The sequence below is a fragment of the Podarcis bocagei genome, assembly GCF_964188305.1.
Source record: "Podarcis bocagei genome assembly, chromosome: 12".
NCBI lineage: Eukaryota > Metazoa > Chordata > Lepidosauria > Squamata > Lacertidae > Podarcis > Podarcis bocagei.
The window spans coordinates 19881347-19902678 of NC_138137.1; the positions used below are offsets into that span (position 1 = coordinate 19881347).

Sequence of the window (21332 nt, forward strand, 5' to 3'; positions counted from 1 at the left end):
AGGGGAGTGAACCCATTCATGTGTGGGGAGTGATTGTAACCAATGGCCACAAGGATTTCTCCATCTGCACATAGTGATGGGGGCTAATTCTCAGCATACAAAGGAATATGCTTGTGTGTACATTGTTGTAGGCATGAGACTGGTGCAAACATTCACTACATATTTTTTTGGTCTCTAGATCCACTTAGAATAATATACGGTATGTTCAGTTTTGTTTCCCTTGGAACTTCATTGTTAATTGTTTTAACTAATGAATCTTGCGTGGGAGGGGGAGACACCAACAAACATAATATATGCATTCGCTGTATGAACTGTGATTATTCTGGAAATCAAGCAGTTCATCACATTGGACTGCAGAAAAGTTTTGTGTAGTACAAAAGACACTACAACCTTTCCCCACAAAAAAACCCTCATGCTAATAATTCCCCCTCCCCATATTTCATCAGTGTATTATCGTCTTAGTGAAATAGGAAATTTTGCAAAATTCAAAGCGTGTGTGTCTTGATGATTTCTTACAACATCCATGTTTAAACAAATTACAAATCTGACAGCAGCAAAAGTCATGACTAACAACCCTTAAAAACTCGGGAGACTTAGATAGAAACCTCTTGAAAATAAAACCTTTCTAGCTTCTCTACAGCTTTCATCTGAAGTTGTAAATATATTGAGTGATTGGAAACAGGACCTATAAACCTTTCAGGTTCAAATCTTGTGAATAAGCACATTTTTCTCTTTTTCCATTTGCAAATGTACCCAAACCTGATAGCATGCCTATCCTTGGTTTACTATCCCTGTTAATTTCAAAGGTATTTGTCTTTTTTGAGGGGGGCAACAGTATACCAACAGTATACCACCAAGTGTAGCAACTTGGGTGTCAGGAATTCAGCAACTGCAGGTTTGTACTGGCTGCTCCTGAACCTCTGTGAGTCTGTCCTGCAGTCAAACATATCCATCACAAAAATCCCATGTTAACTATGCGTCGGGTGCACTGATTTATGCTTACATAAATGAATCAATGGTCAGCCAAGGTCTTCTCACCAATGAATCACTTCAGATTTTAGTTGTAGCACTTTTTGTGCCTTCCCATTTCTCTGATACAATATCACACCTTTTGTGGGACTGAGATGCTTCTTCCAACAGAGACAACCCTTGCTATGCTTGGTTTGTTACTGCCATTCATTTGAAAAGTATGTGTCATGCCACCTGATTCCAGAAGCAACCCAGACACAAGAGTTAGAGGCTGCAGAGGCACCAGCTGAGCAGCCAAACCCAGTTCAGGGCTTTGAGCTGGCCACTGGAGATCAGGGGACCACTCTGACTGAGGCTTGCAGAAAGTTCGCACCCAGAGCAGGCTCCAGACCACCAAGGCCAGAACCCAGGTCCTTACAGATCCCTTCTCCTGAGGAGCCATATACCTCCCACTGCACTTCACCAGTCCAGCATGAGCATGCTAGGCTCTGGAACAGACAAAAAGTGCCCCATCTTCAGGCCAAAGGGTTGGCCCTTTCTGGCTCTGAAATTTTCCTTAGGGGTGAAATCTGGAGGCAGAGGCTTCAAAGGCCTCAATCTGCTTCCAACCCTTGCCGGAACAAGTTGCTCGCTTGGAGCTATCCAGGGTCCTGCAGCTTCTGGCCTAGCCTTACCTCAGGCCTCATCCTGCCTTGCCTCCAGTCTTGCTTCGCTTCCAGCTTTGTCCTGCCTTGCCTCATCTGCCACTTTCTGTAGCATCAGACCGGAACACAACGTTATGTTCTTTTTTGAGGGGGAAAGCAGCATGTATAAGCACAAAGATGTCCGTAGTTCCTAAAGAGGTAAAGGTAAAGGGACCCCTGACCATTAGGTCCAGTCGTGGCCGACTCTGGGGTTGCGGCGCTCATCTCGCTTTATTGGCCGAGGGAGCCAGCGTCCAGCTTCCGGGTCATGTGGCCAGCATGACTAAGCTGCTTCTGGTGAACCAGAGCAGCGCACGGAAATGCTGTTTACCTTCCTGCTGGAGCGGTACCTATTTATCTACTTGCACTTTGACGTGCTTTTGAACTGCTAGGTTGGCAGGAGCAGGGACCGAGCAACGGGAGCTCACCCCATTGCGGGGATTCGAACTGCCAACCTTCTGATCGGCAAGTCCTAGGCTCTGTGGTTTAACCCACAGCGCCACCCGTGTCCCTTGCGCCACCCCCGTCCCTAAAGAAGTATGCAGCTTTAAAGGTGCACTCAGTGACTTGCATCAGCTGCAGAAGCCACTTGTACGATAGCAGCCAGAGTGGCAAGGCTGAGTTGTGAAGCCACGCATTCCTGACACCACCACCCTATCCTGCCTTAGCCCCATTGAGATAGTCTGTAGCAGTTTTTGCTAGTATACTATCACATTCTTGCTATTGTACTGGTGCACCCCATATTATGCTAGCATAGTGGTGGCATAATGCCACAGACTGTGAAATTAAGTTATGTTCAACATGTTCAGTTTGAGGTTCAAGGACCACTGACCATTCCCGAAGTGGGGATCTACTATAGATATCAATTCTTTGGCCTGATCTCTAAAGTAACTGATACCGGCTTTTGTGTATGGAAGGCCACTCGATTAAGATCAAGTCCGCTCCTTCAACGCAACCAAAATGATATGGGCTTATCTGGTATTTTTATTTTACTTTTTTATTTTACTTTATGGTGTACACAATTAAAATATGTGCAAAGGAATGTCACAGGAAAGTGCAGTCTTAAAATAGCTGTTGAACAAAAATACAGTTTCCTTATTGCTAATGTGTAGAAACACATTTATGACAAACACCTTTAAGGTGTCATTTTTTTACAAAGCAAATGCCGTTACAGTCACAGGAAGTTCTACTTAAAGTTCACTGCAAATTATTCTTAGTCTAGTCAGACAATTTCCTTAGGCACTTTCGCAGCCTTTATATTATTGACAACATCAAATTAGAAGAAGGTTGCAGTTGCTAATATTTTTCCTTGGCTTGCAGCTAGAAAATTAGAGATTTAAAATGTCTGGCTACTAAACATGAGAGGAAGACAAATTTGGGAGAATGGCTTGTAGTTTTCTAACACCACAATTGCAACTTGTACATTTCTGCTTTATAGTTAAGTGTATTGCTCACCATTACCATTTTACATATACTGTATGTGAAGGAAAATTTCACTCAAGTGAAATGGTTGCAATTGTTAAAAACAGAATGCATAATAGATTCAAGTTAGTTTCTTGCAAATATATGCCCATCCTCATATGGCTTTTTAAAAATGGCATTTTACAGAAACATCGGCCGTGACTAATAAAACCATCTGCATCAAATTTTCATGACTGGAAATTGCCTGAGACTTCCCTGAAGGAACCATTACTAATATTATCTACATTGAAAGCTATACCTTTACACGGGGTATCTTTCATGTAATTTTTTTTCATACATACATTGCTCTTGGGTTACAACATTCCACTACCTCTGGCAGCGTGTAGCTGAATACACTTTAGCAAGTCAAAACTCTGCGAGATGCTCTACATTGCTGCTGCCTGCTACGTGCGTAAGGCCAGCAGGAGTGGCACCTGATTCCATCTTGCGGCCACAAAGCCGAGCAGAGAGAGGCAGTAGTAGCAGGACCGGAACTGCTAAGCGTGCCCACATAAGAATGTTGGCCTTAGGTAACAGAGTGTCCCTCAGGTCAGCCTACAATAAGAACAAAGTCAAACAAGGCTGAATCCTTGATGTTTTGTGTTTTAAGCATCTGAAAATTGTTCATGACCAGCTTCGACCCACAAGACCTCAAATGATCATAGGAGCAAGGCAATAAATTGATGGTAACTTGCCCAGGGCCCACGTTCTAGACGTGGCGCTGGCGAAAGTTGCATCCGTTGGCTCTACCTGTGCACAATTAAACCTAACTGCCTTTGCTGGATTTCGTAGAAGGGAAACCGATGTGTCTAACCGCACCGAATGGAAACTGACCATGGTGGCTGAAAGTGCATTGCTGGAAAACCTCTGCGTTCTTCTACCGGTGCATTCAGGGGGCGATGCATGTGAATTCCACCCGATCGAGAGAAGTGGGGGAACATTTGCTTTCCAGAACTCCACAGCTAAACAAGATCTTGGCAATGCCAACCGCTTGTCAACCAGTGTTTGTCAAGCCTCCAGAACATGGCCTTCCATCCTGGGATGGGCTGATGCACTTTCCTGGCAGAAAATATAAATGGAATATCCTAGACATAACAGACAGGCATTTATGTAAGAAAAGGCACTGTGAAAGTAACAATATGCTGAGAATCGGACACCAGCCTACACAATTCCTGCATGCTTCGAGAGCATGGACTAGCTCAGTGATCCTGCCAGGCCACACAGATATGAATGTTGAAGGCATAACAAATGTCAAGGAATACCAAATGCAAGAGACAAAATGTAAAGGTAATTGGAATGATTATGCAAAGTGTAGCAGATCTTTATAATTCAGTTTATATGTGATCTAGTCAGGCGGTAAGCAGTAAATTGTATCATATTAATAGCATCTATAGTAATCATCAACATTATTTTTTTCAAGCAATCATTATTTTAATTTGTCTTGCCTATTGTTTTACTGATTAGAGTGGCTACATGTTCAGCTGCATATATTTTAGTGTTATTTTTCCTCTTTAAGAAAGCAAATGCTAAGTAGAAGCGTCAAATACGCCCTATCACTTTCTAGCATCATGGATATATAATTTAATTAGTTGTTTTTCTCCTCAGATTTATGGTCAGTTTGTTTACTGGCTGAATGTTAATAAGCAGTGAGCTGGCAAGAGTATATTGTGTTTTTTCTATTCTGTTTTTCCACCTGCAGACAGCCTCGAAAGATGTAATTATTTTATCCTTTTGGCAACAGAAGTGGTGTTTCATTTATATGCCTATTTTATTTTCACTGGAGTATATAATCTGTTAATGTTCGTGCCTAAAAAAAGAAGTCTCTTGTCTCCTGCTGTGAAAGGAGGGGCCCAGTAGTTGTTTTCTTCTACTTAAATCCTTGCGTCACATCAGGAGGAAAGATTATAATGTCACAAAGGCTATCACCTCATGAAAAAGTTAAACTGGTTTAAGCACCTGATTTCTTCAGATTTGGGAGCCCTTTACCTCAGAATGCCTCCTTGCTAACAGATGTCAGGTGTTGATCGCTTTAACATCTTACTGAGGGCTGTCAGAAGACTCCCAGACAGTTCCACCAAGACTTCTGTTATTTTCCATCCTGTTTCATTGCTAAATGTAAGAAAACATTTTACCCCAAAGAGGATAAATAAGAATTGTGAAGTGATAAGCACTCTAATTAGCTAATATCTATTAACATGTGGCTAGACACATGTGAGCTTAATGAATTTGGTGGCCTTGCACATGGGGCTATTCCATTTATTAACACTAACGGTTGAAGCTAGCTTTTGAAAATTGTATGAAAACAGGCTTTGAAGTGAGATTTTTATAAATACATGCCTTCGCGTTTGTTTCAAAACAGTCAGCTAGCTTGCTTCATGCAGCTGTTAACGGAAAATAAAAACGAGAGAGCGCCACTTTGAGAAATTTAGGATTTGTGAAAAATGAACTAGCGGGTCAGTTTAGCAAAGCAAATGCCTTGAAAATATAAGTCAGTTGGTCTTGCTTATAACCAATAATCCGCATATCAGTGGTCACAAGCCTGGTTTATCTCAGTGGAACATCAATGTATATGGTGTGTTTTATATTAGTTAGTAACTATTTTCTTTCATCTTTAGCGTAATTGGTGGTTTTTCTTTAGGAACATATTGGGCTTTCTGTAAGGGGAACAGGACCCTTCTAACTTTTATTGAGGACACCTGTACCTCTAGAAGTTGTGTTAAGGAGAGACCTGTGGTAAATTCAGTTTTCTACATCATAGTTGTGGGAGAAGTTGCATTTAGTCCTATCATGCCTTGTAGACAATTGTTAATTCTCGGGATCTTCAGACTCTAACCATCCAAAGTAGGAGCCTTGATAGAATCTTACAGTGAAAAACCATCCCTAGGTATATGCCCTCATTTCCATGGAGATACATGGTTTTATTTCTACAAATTATAATCTAATAGTAAGATATTGCCATTTAGTTGCTTAGAAATAACATAGGAATTGACATGGTTCAAGTAGTCTCTGAAGTCACTTGTCTGTTATTCCCGGTTTATTATGTCTCTTGTGCTCTGTTAATTATTGGTGTGAAACTGGAGAAACTGAATAATATATTACGGCAAGCTATAATATACATCAGATATGGGACTATTTTCAATCGGCTCTTTGGGGTTTGTTCCCCTTTAGAGATGCACGTAACAACAATACCTGTAGCTTTAAAATATGTAACGTTCAATGCTGCTTTTATGATACTAAGACTGCGATCCTATATTACTCACTGGGAAGCAAGTATCATTAAAATCAGTGGTGCCTACTTCTATGTAGATGTGTATAGGATTGTGCTGTAAACGAAATATTCAGGTCAGGAAAAGCATGTTTAATGCAAAGTGCATATGGCCATCAAAAGCTTCCTTTCTGCCCTGAGTTATCACATCCTACATGTGGACAAGACAAAGGTATCTGTCCTTTGTGCATTAAGTTTTACTGAATGTGCTTTTATAACACTATTGTTAACTTCTGTCTTGGAAAAAAGAGTAAGAGTGTGTGAAGTGGCTTTCAGGTGGCATGGGCTTATGCACTCTGTAACTAAGAGACACAAAGTGCAGTTCACAAATGTGCAAGAAATATACCTTCTGAGCGCAGCTAAAGTGCTGTTTGCGCTTAGCAGAAATAAAGACATGGAAACCAGCAAACCCAGATCAGTGCATACTGTAGATTTGGGTATTCGGTTTGCGTGCATCTTTGCGGATCGTATGCGATGATAAATGTGTTTGCTTGAAAATAGGTTCCATGGGCTAGCACACTAGTGTTCTAAAAGGGTTCACTTACTAACTGCTATTGCAGCTGAAGCACAATTTTGCACACAAGAAGCAGGCGGAACTTGTCATCCAATAGTAACTGGATTTCATGGCTTCTATGCACTAAAAAGGCCCACTGGATTCTGTGCAAGTAAGCAGAAGAGAACTTTTCCCCATCTTTTCTCTGCCCCTACAAGGACCCTTCAAAAATACAGTTGGACGTTTGGCCACGGGGGCCAGTGCTAGGAAGATTTTATCAGAATCTATAGCCCCATGGTAGCCATTGTAGAGACCTCCACATGTTGCAAACTACACCCCATCATCCCTGGCCATGAACCATGGTGACTGGAGCTTTGGGAGTAGTTCAGAACATCTGGTAGTACCACACTGGGTACTCCTACTATAGGCTGTTGCTTCATCACAGCACCTCATTAAATCAGGTTTTTTTTAATTTGTTTTTAAAAAGCTTGCACGTGTTCATTGGCAAGAACCACAACTTCCTTAGGAAACTGCAGCTTATCAAAAAGTGGAAACTTCCTGCCATGTGCAAAAGAGACCGTGTGTGTGTGTGTGTGTGTGTGTGTGTTTGTATGTGTGTGGGAATCTGAAGTTTGTGCTTGTACCAACAAACCATGATTGTTATTATATCTGAGCCAGGCCACTGTCTTGAATAACTTGACGGTTTCATCTCCCCATCCTTCTGAGGCTCATGCTATTGATATTGCCTCTTCATTGCAAATTAAACCAATTGTAGCTGATTCAATTTGGATCATATTTTACTGGCCATGGATACCATTGGATATTCAACAAAATTCTTATGTTTACATTACAACCTTTAGGTGTGCAATTTCCCCCTGTACTTCATAAACTGAAAAGCTGAATTGCCTTCATCTTTGTTCCCGGTCTTTCCTGCTATTGTGTTTATATGTCTTTCAGCAGCCACCGAGGTTTACTTTTTAAATCAATAATGGAATCTGATCTTATAGGAGAATATGAAAATAATAAGAGAAAGGAGCATCTTGCAGGCCGCTAGCTGCCTCCCCTCCCAGTGTTGCAGTCAGATGTAATTGAATGTAGGGATGATGCGCAAACTTTAGCGTACTCATGAAATGACTGCTATCACCTCTCTCTTTCCTTGCCACAGGGCTCAGAAACCTATCTTGAATGTTAAAAGAAGGCAGCAGAAACAGTAGGCATTCCTCCAAACCCTAAAGGAGCATCTTCCCCAACCTAGGATGGGGGCTGTGGGTTGTATTCCATGAGTAAACCCATTGAAATGAATGAAAATGTCTTCATTAGGTTGATTTATTTCAGCCAGTCTGCTCTGAGCACAGCTTAGTGGAATACCTCCCGTAGTCCGCATCCTAGGTTGGGCAACTCCCGGAAGCTCCCCAGGGAAATTAACAAAGCGCACACCCCCATGCTCCATTAGCCAGTCCCAGCATCCTACAGTGGTACCTTGGGTTAAGAACTTAATTTGTTCTGGAGGTCCATTCTTAACCTGAAACTGTTCTTAACCTGAAGCACCACTTTAGCTAATGGGGCCTCCCGCTTCTGCCGCGCCTCCACCGCACGATTTCTGTTCTCATCCTGAAGCAAAGTTCTTAACCAAGGTACTATTTCTGGGTTAGCAGAGTCTGTAACCTGAAGCGTATGTAACCTGAGGTACCACTGTATCTGGAGGGGAAGGACAGACTGCTTCCTGGCAGTTACAAAGGGTTTTTGGAGGACCTCAGAAGCCCAATGCTATCCTGTCCTCCAGTTCCACACTTGGTATGTTTTGGCAAAAGGTCATGGTGCCCATCACTCAAAACGGCCATCTCAACTCCCACCTGTCCCTCCAGCTCTGGAAGAAAGGCCGGGCCTAATAGTAGCCATATTCTGAGTACCTCAGTAGTCAAATGTGACTACTGGTTAAATGAAGGTTAAATGTAACCTTCCCAGCCAGAGCAGGGAGTGACAACAGAGCACCAAAACAGCAAGCCCCCCCCCCACTCTTTGCATCAATCCTCAGAAGTGCAAAGTCGACCGTGGCAAGTTGTGAGCCACTGGTATCTTTTATTACACCAAGCTTTTTCTGTGTAGGAACAAGTACATTTCCAACACGTGCAAAATCATATTGGGCTGTGGATGGCTTCTGGACAACATGTTCTGCCCTCCAAATGGAAATTACAGCCTTTTAGTTCATGAATTGTCATAGTTATTCAGGAACCTATGCCCTTCTACCATCCATTATGCTTTGTATTTTAAAGAACCTTCTACATTTCAATTCCCATTCTGTATAATCTTGGGAAATGAACATAAAAGCAGATATATTTGTGAAATTGCTGTTGGTGCCATTTATTGTTCCAGATGCTTTGAGGCAAATTACCTCAGCATAGTTAGCTGGCCATTTATTTATTTTAAAAAATCTGTTATATGAGTAAAACCAGGACTAATCCAGCACCTGAAGTAGGGTGTGAGTTTCCACAGATCATGAAACTAATTTTTTTGATGGGCCAGAGAGTAGACTTTTCCTCCTAAAGCTTATTTTTCACTCCTGGTAACCTCAGCTTACTCTTGAGTCTGCCGATGCCTCACCTTTCTGTGCGGGTGATGCCATTTTTGCTACATTTGCACAAAAAGGTGACAACTTCTGTCAAAAATAGAGCGGACAATAATGATCTCCTCACACCTGTGCCAAGTCTTCCAGCCAACACAGTTATAAAAGTATCTTAGCATTGCTGCCACATTACATCTTCTGTTTCCATTGTACCACATATTTCCATATACCACACAGACAACGCCGCACAGTGTACAAAGACCATTGTATTATGCAAGTAAGGATGGCAGAACTTTTAAATACTTCTTTTAAAATAAAAAAGCTATCCTTCCACAGCTGTATCTTAAGGGTCAAATTCTGCAGATTAGATCAAGCATCTTTGAAAGCCGTTTTAATTTTAACAGTGATGGTGCAGCCTACGTTTCAACGGTAACTGTCTACAGTACCAAATTTTCCATTCAGATCTGAAATATTCACGTATTTCAAGTGGAAACGTCATCCACTTCAGTTCTTGTTTAAGCAAGCATTTTCAATAGGTACTTTCTTGTCAAATGCTTTACCCTTGTTATACTACCAGCTTTTGTCATGTGGCTCAGCCCTTACGCAGTAAAAATATAAAAGTTTGTCCCCTTAGCAAAAGTACTCCTGATATAGTCATTAAAAATATTTTTAAGTGTCCCCATAAAAAATTAGAGCATCAGAGAACATTAATTGAGAGAGCAAAACATTAACAGATTCTACTCCATATTGTGACTATTGATTTCCCTTCAGCGGTCTGTGCGTTTACAGCAATTGCTGTAGCATAACTAAGAACTAAATCAATTGTTCTTTTTCAAACCAATGTAAAATTAATTTAGTTTGCAGTCTTGTTCTTCTAAGAACAGTACATTTCAGAAATATTTCATTTCATTTTAGTTTTCAGATTCCTTTCTTGAACGCTCTGAGGAGAGCCAGTTCTGTTGAAACTTGTGTAGTTTATTTAAATTGTTGTTTGTGTTTCATACTTTAGTTAACTGTTTGTTCTATTTTGATGGTTGAAGTCACCTTGATAATTTATAGAATTACCTAAATGAAACGGCCCTGAGAGCTTGTTGAATGGTCTGTGTGCTGAATGTCTAAGTAAAATGAGTATAATAATTTCAGCTCCCTTTTCTATCTCGCATCTTATATATCAGCAAATATGCTTTATAGCAAGTTGGTCCCACATATTGTATTTTAAACAGGCTTGATATACAGCTTTCAGGTACTACCAATTAGTTGCGTAATTAACAAATGTCTATTTAAAATAAGCTCACTTCTTGTGTGCAGTCCCCACGAGGTTTACTTTATTTACCTCTTTACTTTGTATTTGTATGTTATTAATGGCATATAGCTATTTGTTGTTGAAAACAAATGCAGAGTTTTCCTTTTCCCCGTTTTATCTATACTCATCCCCACAAAGACGCCGATAAAAAAATCTTAAATGATATTCCCAGCTATGGCTGTACCTTGGCACTTGATGTGTATCATTTTAGCTCATGCGATATACCAAATAATGTGTGATGCACCATTTTTGTCTTATCTCATGGGTAGACAAACTAAGGCTTGAGGGCCGGATCCGGCAAAATCGCCTTCTAAATCCGGCCCACGGATGGTCCCAGAATCAGTGTGTTTTTACATGAGTAGAATGTGTCCTTTCATTTAAAATGCATCTCTGGGTTATTTGTGGGGGCTGCCTGGTGTTTTTACATGAGTAGAATATGTGCTTTTATTTAAAATGTATCTCTGGGTTATTTGTGGGGCATAGGAATTCGTTCACCCCCCCCCAAAAAAAAATATAGTCTGGACCCCCACAAGGTCTAAGGGACAATGGACCAGCCCCCTGCTGAAAAAGTTTGCTGACCCCTGTCTTATCTAGATAATGGAATATTAAAAATTATTTGTTTGGTATAAATATTCCCAAGAAACGTAAACTGCAACTTCAACCATTTCACAATGGCAATGTTTAGAAGTATTAAGATTTCTTGCTATAACACCATTGCCCCTATTTTTCTGTTAGTACTTCACATTAAAAAAAAATATTATTTCAACTAATGGTTAGAAAATTCAGGACACCATCCAGCTAAAATTAAGCACAGTAAGGTCCTCCTGGGCAGTTTGCAAGTAAATAATTGTGCATGTGGAACAGCTTCCACTTGTGCAGCAGAACTTTTTCTTCTCTCAGTCCTCCATCCTCAGTCTGTGCTCCAGAAGGTTCAGGGAATCTCCAGAACCGATTTCAGGAATGCATGGAGGCGAGGAGAGCAGGGCAAATTCCCGGTGTGTAAGCAGAAGCCATTCCATTTGCACAAGGAATTACTAAGCACTACTTTGGGTACGCAGGTGGTGCTGTGGGTTAAACCACAGAGCCTAGGACTTGCCGATCAGAAGGTCGGCGGTTCTAATCCCCATGACGGGGTGAGCTCCCGTTGCTGAGTCCCAGCTCTTGGCAACCTAGCATTTCGAAAGCACGTCAAAGTGCAAATAGATAAGTAGGTACTGCTCCAGCGGGAAGGTAAACAGCGTTTTCGTGTGCTGTTCTGGTTCGCCAGAAGCGGCTTAGTCATGCTGGCCACATGACCCGGAAGCTGTACAGCTGTATGCCGGCTCCCTCGGCCAGTAAAGTGAGATGAGCGCCGCAACCCCAGAGTTGGCCACGACTGGACCTAATGGTCAGGGGCCCCTTTACCTTTACCTTTTACTTTGGGTACCACCATACTGTTTCAGTAGGTGAGAATTGGACACTGAGTTAACTCCCATTGAATTCAAAAAGACATAACTTTGGCTTAATCATGCCATCTGTATTTAAACTGAAGTGTGTGTGTGTGTGTGTGTGTGTGTGTGTGTGTGTGTGGTTCTGTTGCTGTACAGTCATATACCTCATGTTACGATTGCTTCATGTTACGTTTCTTCAGGTTGCATCCTGCGGCGACCCAGAAGTACCGGAAAGGGATACTTCTGGGTTTCGCCGCTCGCGCATGCTCAGTATCGCCAAATCACGCTTCGTGCATGCGCACAAACGCCAAATTGCGCTGTGCACCTGTGCAGATAAGACGCTTCAGGTTGCGAGCTTTTCATGTTGCGAACGGGCCTCCGGAACGGATCCCGTTCGCAACCAGAGGTACCACTGTAATAGAAAACAGAAACATGTTGGTTGGTAGATGTTTTCTAAATCTCAGCTGCATTATACATGTGCAATGCACACAAAGAGCACTCCACTTCGCTTGGAAGTGGATGGAAAAACTCAAGTGATGTTGAGTGCAGCCATGTCAGCCAATCTACTTTCCCTGCAGGAGGCAAAGGATTACTTGCTTGGTTTTTTATTTTATTTTTTATACAGAACGGCAATCTTTTGAAGTAACCACTCCCAAAATATCTCAAGTGGATTGACTGCCTGCCTGCCTACATGGATCATATATTAGGTGAATATTAGTGCTTTAAAATAAATATATCTTGCTTATACCCAAGAAAAAAACTTAACATCAAATCAAACATGTCCACAGACTAGGAAGAGCCAATCATCCTGATTTATTTAGTGTCAATATTATTATTTTTATTAAAACAGAAGAAAACAACGGCATGATCAGGAAAGGTGTCTTGGCATAAAATAAACTGAAATGGAACAGGAGACGTTTCTGGAGGGCAGTGTTTGGTGTCAAAGTGAAACCTTAACATTCTTGAGCTTTTAGTAAACACTTATTAGTGGAAAAGTTAGAAACTGGAGATGGATGACTTTCAGCGCTGAAAATTCTTTTTGCCTAAGCAACAGAATCAAAGGCTTCATTGTCTATGATAGGAAGATGTCAATTCAGTTTTAAGATATAAGCTGTACCAAGTTTTTACTCAATTCAGCTTTCTTTTTAAACCAGGTTATTTATTTACTTTTGTAAAAAGAAGAAGAAGAAGCAGACCTTGATATACATTTTTAAGTTAAAAACTCTCAATTTTAATATTTCAAAATGAAATATAAATGTGAAAAACCCCTGTGCCTCCGATGTAGAATGGCTATCAGGCACAAAAATCCATAGTGGAAAGTAGTTACATCTTAGACGTTGTTGGATAACCTTCATCAAAATAAAATTTTAAAAATGGCTTGGATCCAGAAATCCCCTTGTCCAGTACCCCCCAGTCTTTAGCAGTATCTCTTCTGAGAGTCGGGTGACCTTTCTGAATGGGGTGAACATTCAGACACACAAGTGTGTGTGTTAAAGGGGAAAAGGGGGATCACACAAAATCAGGAGTCTGAAACTTCTGTGAGTAGGAACATCTCTGGATCCAAGCCTATAAAAAGTAAAGTTGACAAGCTCCCAATTTTTGACACTCACTTTATTCCATGTGAAGCGCCCCTCAAGAAGTGTCCTTGTTCATTTTGGAGCGTGCAAATTAAAACCCAACTGTAATAATAGACCGAAAATAATGCCTTCAGATCCTTATTGGACAGCTTACGGTTTTGTCCTTCTGAAGAGTTAGCAAAGCAGTCCCCCCAAAAAAAATTATGACAGTTGTCAGGGAAAAGAAGGAAGAAGTATGATAAACGTCTTTCTAAAAGCATTTGAAAACATAGTTGCTGATTTATATGTAGTCTTTTGCATTTACAGTCACTCCTTTAACCCCTTTTCATTGAGTAAATTTCAATTTTTCGGAGAACTGCTTGATGCCAGCGAAACAAGAAAACAACAAAAATTGTAAGAAGTTTTGCACTGTTACTGTAATGGTGGCATTCATTAAAATTACTTGAGACCTTTATTTTAAATGCTGGTTATAAGAGCTTGTGTGTGACCTGAAATGAATAAGAGACATTCTTATTTTTAAAGTTGAGGAGGCTTTATCTAATTAGCGACTCCCTTGCATAATGATTTTGAAATGTTTGTAGCATAAGTGTGTGAATGAGACAGATGTAGAAACAGCCAGCTCTTCATTATTGAATCATAGGAAAAAAGCAATTTAATGAAATGTAACTGGCAAACCAATTAAGCTTAACTTTAACATTTAAGCACTATTCTGTTGCTGATTAAGATGGCTTGTTTTGAAATTTCCCACCTGTTGAATTCAATAAAAATTGCTTACTGAAATCACTGAAGTTTGAAAAAGCTGCTTTCTTGCAAATGTGTTAAATTAGTGAGCAGCGGGGAGTTTGGCCTATGTGTATGTAAGGCATGAAAGGTTTACGCAAATCATTCTGTCAATCAAAATCAATAAAGCAGATGACAGATTTAGACGCTAAATTTTTGCAAAGCGGGACATACTGCTTGAGTCATCAACATAGCACTATTGGATTTTCTAGGAGTTAATGCTGAAAACCAGGATTATTGATTTTTGGATTTTGAACATATCGTCTCAAGGATTTCCTGAGTGTACTTTGTGATGCTTCACACTTAAGTTGACAACACCAGGGGCATTTCTGTGCCCTTGCCTTTGTAATCGTTTTCTAATCATACTGAAAGGAGACAGAAGTAGCTTTATAAAATTATTATTCCACCCCCCAAACTTGTGGAACGGTGGGGTTGTCTGGGCATTACCTCTTTGTCTGGTGGCCAATGTTACCTGCCATCTTTCTCAAGGAATTAACATACAGTCACAGATTAAGACCTTTGACTGTTATAAATCTGCTTTCCAATATGTTTGACTGGCAGGAGAGCTCTCGGTCTATCCCTAATATAAATAGGGTATTAGCACATCAGGCACCGCTCTAAAGTTAAACATACAATTTTGCGGTCGACTTTCCTGGGTGTTGCGTATTCATCTCTCTTGCCCACCCCATGCGTATGCAGGCTTCCGTGTGTATATGCATGTGAGCGCATGTGTGCATATGTAAAATATAAGGCTGACGATAGGATAGCAAAATGAACTACTGTATGCAAGAAATATATGAAGCTCGCCCGGCTGCCAGCAGCAACTGCTACATGCAGCCCTCTGATTATTGCACTTATATCGAAGATAGTCAGAGTTACAGCAGTTGCGATGCTCAGGTCCTGCACAATAATAACATCTATATGGAACAGGCCTGGGCGGTGAATCAGCCGTATACCTGTAGTTACCCTGGAAACGTTTTTAAAAGTGAGTACTCCGACATGGACGTGGCCCTGCATCAATACAACCAACCTGAATATTTCACCGAAGAAAAGCCTACTTTTTCTCAAGGGCAATCGCCATCCTACTCTCAGAAGAAAGGTAGGAAATGCCATTTTTTTGTGGATTTTCTGTTTGTGACAAAAAAATAAAATCCACCTGAATTTTGTCCGTTTGCTTGCTTTACACCTGCAATTTTTCTCCGTTGGCTCAGTTACATCTGTGAATGTGAAGACTGCCTATTGAGAATCGAAAGCAGCAACAGCAGCAGCAGCGACAGATGTTGCTAGGTGATTGGGAAAGAGTGTTTTTTGAGGGGGCAACGGGAGGTGAAAGACAAAGACTTGCCATTACTTTTACTTTAATTTCAGAAAGCTTATGTATATACGTATATTTTTGTGCCGTTAAGCCTGTTGTCTAGATATATGTTTGTGCGTGTGTTGGCTGGTACGTTTTCAGATTGACTGGAAAAGTTTCTCCTCAGCAAGGTTTTCATTATCGACTCATAACATTGCCAAGATGTATTATTTTCTTTACTTTTGCATCTTAAGGTGGCTGTGCCTAATTAGCATTGATTAAAATGTTATTTAAAAGGATATTAAAATGTACAGCCAAGTGTAAAAACAAGTTACAAAAGGTCATATGCTTAAAAGTTCCTTAAAGCACTAGGCTCTGAATGATAGTCAGCAATGTAAACTATTAGGGGGAAAACCTGTAGATATGAAACTTTATTTTGCCCCACGTCCGATTAATTGAATGTTTGAGTGTGAAGTAGGCTGGGTTGAAAAGTGAATACCCATTCTTCTAAGCCTTAAAATATGTCTATTTCTCGGAATCTTAGTATAACATTACTTCCCTGTAAGGAAAACACAGAATATTGCTGAGAAAGTGTTTATGAAAGGTGTGTGCAAATAGTGTTAGAATTTCCTTTTTTGTAACAGAAACATTATAGATGTTTCATTTGATGAAATACCTTGCTTGAGACTGAAACTCTGTGCATGTTTTCATGGGAGCAAGCCCAATTAAACTAAGTGGAGCTTACTTTTGAGTAGACATGTATGGGGTTGTTCTGTAAAACATCAATATGATACCCTTCAGTTATTAAGACTGAACTATCTGTGTGCAAACAAAGCCTAGCTTTGCTTATATAACTGCTCAAGGAACAGTACTTTCTTATTTTCAAATGTTTCTATAGTTCAATGTAGCATGTTTACAATAGGTTTATTAAACCTACAGCCCTTTTTCCTGGTAGGATAAATAACTAGTTGATCCTGCTATATTAGACCTAATTATCTATATGTGTCCATATGAGGAAAAGTAAAATGAAAAATATTGCCAGAATTTGGGTTGTAGGGACTTAAGGATGATACACATTTTTTTAATTTCTAAAAATACTTTGAAATTTAAAAAAGTGTTCATGTTAAAAATTGAAAAAAATACTCTTTGGACCCCCCCCCTTTCTTTTCATTCCTCTTTCCTATCATAAAATATATGTGTTTGATTAGAAAATGTGCAAATCAGTGTTCTGTAAACAAATGCTTTCATTTGTTGCCATATAATAGACAGTTGTATTATTTGGGGGAGCAATATGTTTTTTCACTCATTTGTGCAAAAATAGTACTTTTCAAGCTTCCTGTTCATGTTCAATTCATAAAAATTCTTAGTCACCTTTCTGTTGGAAAACACCCTCCCCCAAATGAAATTAAGTACCTCACACTAAAACATAAGTTGGCTGTTCCGAATTTGCAATAATGTAAAATGTGTATCTGTCCTTGTATTTGACAATTCTTTGATGTCTGGCCATCTTAATATTTTTTAAGTAATACTTGAGATAACTGTGTTTGGCTTAAAATAATATAGGTCTATGTGAACATTTTGCACTGGTTAATCTACTATTTTCCCAGCAAGTGGATTTAATAATCGGAAACATTACAAGCAGTTTTTGGAAGCTGCCTTTCCTTTCCCTAGAATAGCTATCTCGATAAATGTTTCAGGGCATTTTCATTGTGAGCTATCTATCCCTCAATTAATATTTTCTTGCCCGTTGAAAAACGAACACGGAAAGAAGGCTTGCAGATTCATATGTTTGTAGAAGTGAAGAATCAACATGGCTTTCACAAAAGTATTCTAATACTGTATTTGCTAAACCGATCGTATTTGAAACTTTATATGTGTTTGTGGGTGGTTTTTGCTTGGAAGCTTTAAGACAAACTCTTATAAAGTAACCAATCACTTAATCCTGTTCCGAGGACAGACGGCTTTAATAAGAAACATTTGTGACAGTATTGATCCAAAATTGATTCCCCCCTTATTCTTCTTCCACCTTTTTTGTTAGCAAAGTCTTAGTACTGGCTCATTAAAACAAAATTAAGATCCAAAGCAGGTGTTCATGAGCTTTGCCCTCGTTCCAGGCAATTCTTAATAACTTCATTTCTATTAATTATGTTTGCTACTATGTTTGTGCAATGCCACTCCCTCAGAACAATTCGTAACAAACTTCTAAAACTTGTGCTGTTGAGTTTATTCCCAAGCAGAGAAGAGATCTCTTCCTTTCTGATCCTAATGAAAAGCCCGTCCTTTTAAAAGCTGTACAGCATGTTGTTTTCCCTTGCAATACAGCCCCAAATAGAAATTGTGTTTCTAATAAAAGTCAAGAACAAAATATCCACGTGATGTGTGGGACAGCATCTATGGGAGAATTATAAGCACCTAGAAGATTTTAAAAATAAAGTGTTCTACATTGTAATCATAAGTTCCCAGCTTTTGCTATATGGTGTTTTCATTGTATTTAACACCTTGCTATCTTTTCTTTCTGTGGCTAAAAAAAAAGGCAGAAGATTAATCTAGAAGCTGGGTATCAGAATCTGTAATTTATTATGCATCGATTATTCTTACAGCAAATATGCAAGCCCAAATTGTAACAATAATCAATACATTATTACACATTCTGAATTTGAGCCTCTTGATTAATGTTTCTGGGATTTGCAGAACTTGTAAGATAAGCACAGCCGGTGTTTTTTCCCCCCTTTTAAAAAAATGTTTAGGGGTGCTCTCATTTTCCTACTCATATTGAAATACTGCCCCTCAATGAGGCCAAACTTAGATTCACAAAATGTTTAGGCGGGTATGCGTACCCCCAGAAAAACAACAACACTGAGCACAACTGTGATTCATGACAGAGTCAGAAATCAGTTTCTACTACAGTAAGCCTTCGGTTCACATTCTCTCCCTTCCTCATTTTTGTTATCAAGGAGGAACTGCTATTGATTTTGAATGGAGCACAGTTTTCTATCCAAGACCAGTTTAATCCTGGATTCTTTTCACTAAACATAGTTTAAGCAAGCCACTGTTCCTAAATTCATATGTAACAGGGCACTGTTCTAGGTTCAGCAGAGGAGGGGAGCTCATGTGAACATGAGGCTCACAGCAGCCCATTCTAATATCAATTCAATTGAATCAATTTTATTGTTTATAGCCAATGGCAATTACAATACAGTATGAATACAAAACACACAATTGCAAAATGAAAAAACACCAAAGCAAGGCAAATCTACAATGTCCAGAAATTTAGGAATGTTCCTTTTCATCAGCACCCCTAGGGTTTAGTACTTGCACCATCCAGGAAGGTTGCTCTTTCTAATATCAGAAACAATAATTTCCCAATAAATCTTAACCAAGCCAAAAAGAACCTGAACCTTCATGGTTCTGTACTTTTCAGCAATTCTACGGATTTAAGTGAAAACACATTGTGTGAACAAAGGTTTGCAAATTTTGGCACTGAGGCTTACATGGAAGCCTTTATTTTTTAAGCTGTCTTTGATGTCAGCTGTGGAAATTTAGGTGTTCATATCATGCAGACAAGATAATCTGTATGTACCATTACAATGACAGTGTATACAATTTGCAAAGCAGGTAGAAGTGACAGATTTTGTCATCGTAACCCATGTGTGAAAGCTAACAATAACTTGAACTTCTTGGAGTAGGTGGTAAGAGTTAAAGTGTGGTTTTACTTAAAGGATGTGCTGTTCTGTCATGTTGCTTCCTTCTAGTTATTCAGTCATGTTGCTTCCTTCTCAGTTGTGAGTTGTCTAATCTGAAGTCCTTTCCAGACTTTTGCTGAAGACAAGGAGTGGACTGGGAATCAGCTCATACCCACTTTTCCACATTTTTATCTGAAGCTTGTGACGGAGACTGTGTGTGGGCTGCGTTTTGATTTTCAGATGAATGTGGAGAAGTCAAAAGGTGGTATCGTGGGTGAGAATAGAGGTAGAATTCTTGATTCTTGGGTGTGATGCACAAGCTTCAAAAAGCACGAGATAATTCTCAGATGTGGCCTGTGCTAGTATTCTCTTGTCTCTCTTGTCTCTGTGATCCTTTATCTTGTTTTATATCCTGCCTTTCTCCAGACTTGAAGCAAGGGATGTACTTTGAACATCCTTAGACTGTAGTTCTGTACTCAGGCAGCATAAAATGATGGGATCTAAAGAAACATGGAATTTAGAAGGCCCCTTCAGATATGTTTTTCTCAAACAGCATGACCTCTTTCTGTACTGGATGGCAAGATTCCAGCGAAGCTGATGGACATTTGAAACGTAAATTAGGCAATGTCGTGAAGAGAGGGGTGCTCAAAAGTTCCAGGGGGAAAATGCAGCTCTCTTCCAAACATCAAAGCATTTGTGTGTATCGTAATCATTAACTGTGTGCAGGTCAATGAATAGATCATATGCTTTGTCTGCAGATGTTCCCGGCTTCAGTTCTTGGCATCTTCAGTTAGGATTGGGAAAGACTTCTATCTGACGTATTAGAGAACTACCAGCTGCACATAAGTGCAGACAGTGCTAACCTAGATAGATAAATGGTTCAATAAAATTCAGCTGTTAGGAATCTCACTAGACACCCCACACGGCTTTATCAAAAATTTCTGCATTTGAGATAATGAAATGCAGATTGTTAGTCAACAAACTCCAAGTACTTAGTAGCCAAATCAGAAATAGTGTATGTGCAAGTCTGTGTTTGGTGCGAGGGGGACAGCCAATGGTGTCTTACCTCTCCCTTTTGACCAAACCGAATCAACACAGGGCCTATATGCTAGCGAGACGGAATGTGCTATCCTCGGCAATGTGACACGGAAGATTCCAGAAAATACCACTCGTAGAGAGGCTATGCCCCTGTGGACAGAGGCAAGTGGAATCAGCCGTGCAATTTATTTTGCACTGCCCCTGGTATCAGACAATTTGATTTTAAGTTTATCAATCGGTTGTTAGTAGGGAGTGGTATTCAGACAAATGTAAGGTAGCCTTTCTTATGTTCACTCAGGAATGGGGCTAAGATGCAGCTAGTAGCCAGGTTTCTGAAACATGCAGTGAGGATTTGTGAATGCTAAACAACACTAATTTAAGAGCTAGAATTAAATAAAAAAATTGTACAGTAGCACCTTAAAGGTAAAGGGACCCCTGACCATTAGGTCCAGTCGCGAACGACTCTGGGGTTGCGGCGCTCATCTCGCTTTACTGGCTGAGGGAGCCGGCATACAGTTTCCGGGTCATGTGGCCAGCATGACCAAGCCGCTTCTAGCGAACCAGAGCAGCGCACGGGAACGCCATTTACCTTCCCGCTGGAGCAGTACCTATTTATCTACTTGCACTGTGACGTGCTTTCGAACTGCTAGGTTGGCAGGAGCAGGGACTGAGCAACGGGAGCTCACCTTGTCGCTGGGATTCGAACCGCCGACCTTTTGATCAGCAAGTCCTAGGCTCTGTGGTTTAACCCACAGCGCCACCCGCGTCCCTCATGTGCATGCACATGAAAGCT

General features: G+C 40.2%; 2 protein-coding genes across 7 annotated transcripts in view; one reads left to right on the forward strand and one right to left on the reverse strand.

Moving 5' to 3' along the window:
- The window catches only part of THRB (thyroid hormone receptor beta), a 194383-nt gene that overhangs the window by 139618 nt on the left and 33433 nt on the right, over positions 1 to 21332 (forward strand). For 5 of the 6 annotated variants that reach the window (XR_014000945.1, XM_081164821.1, XM_081164824.1 and 2 more), the window contains exon 5: positions 12793 to 12874. The exons of the other annotated variant lie outside the window; for it this stretch is intronic. Coding sequence is in view for 4 of the 5 variants with exons in the window: in XM_081164821.1 (XP_081020947.1) it covers positions 12859 to 12874 (16 nt within the window). In the remaining variant the exon portion in view is untranslated. The remainder of the gene's footprint in view (positions 1 to 12792; positions 12875 to 21332) is intronic. 6 annotated transcript variants of the gene reach the window in all.
- LOC308570194 (uncharacterized protein) overlaps positions 1 to 21332 on the reverse strand; it is a 92564-nt gene that overhangs the window by 12729 nt on the left and 58503 nt on the right. The window lies entirely within an intron of this gene.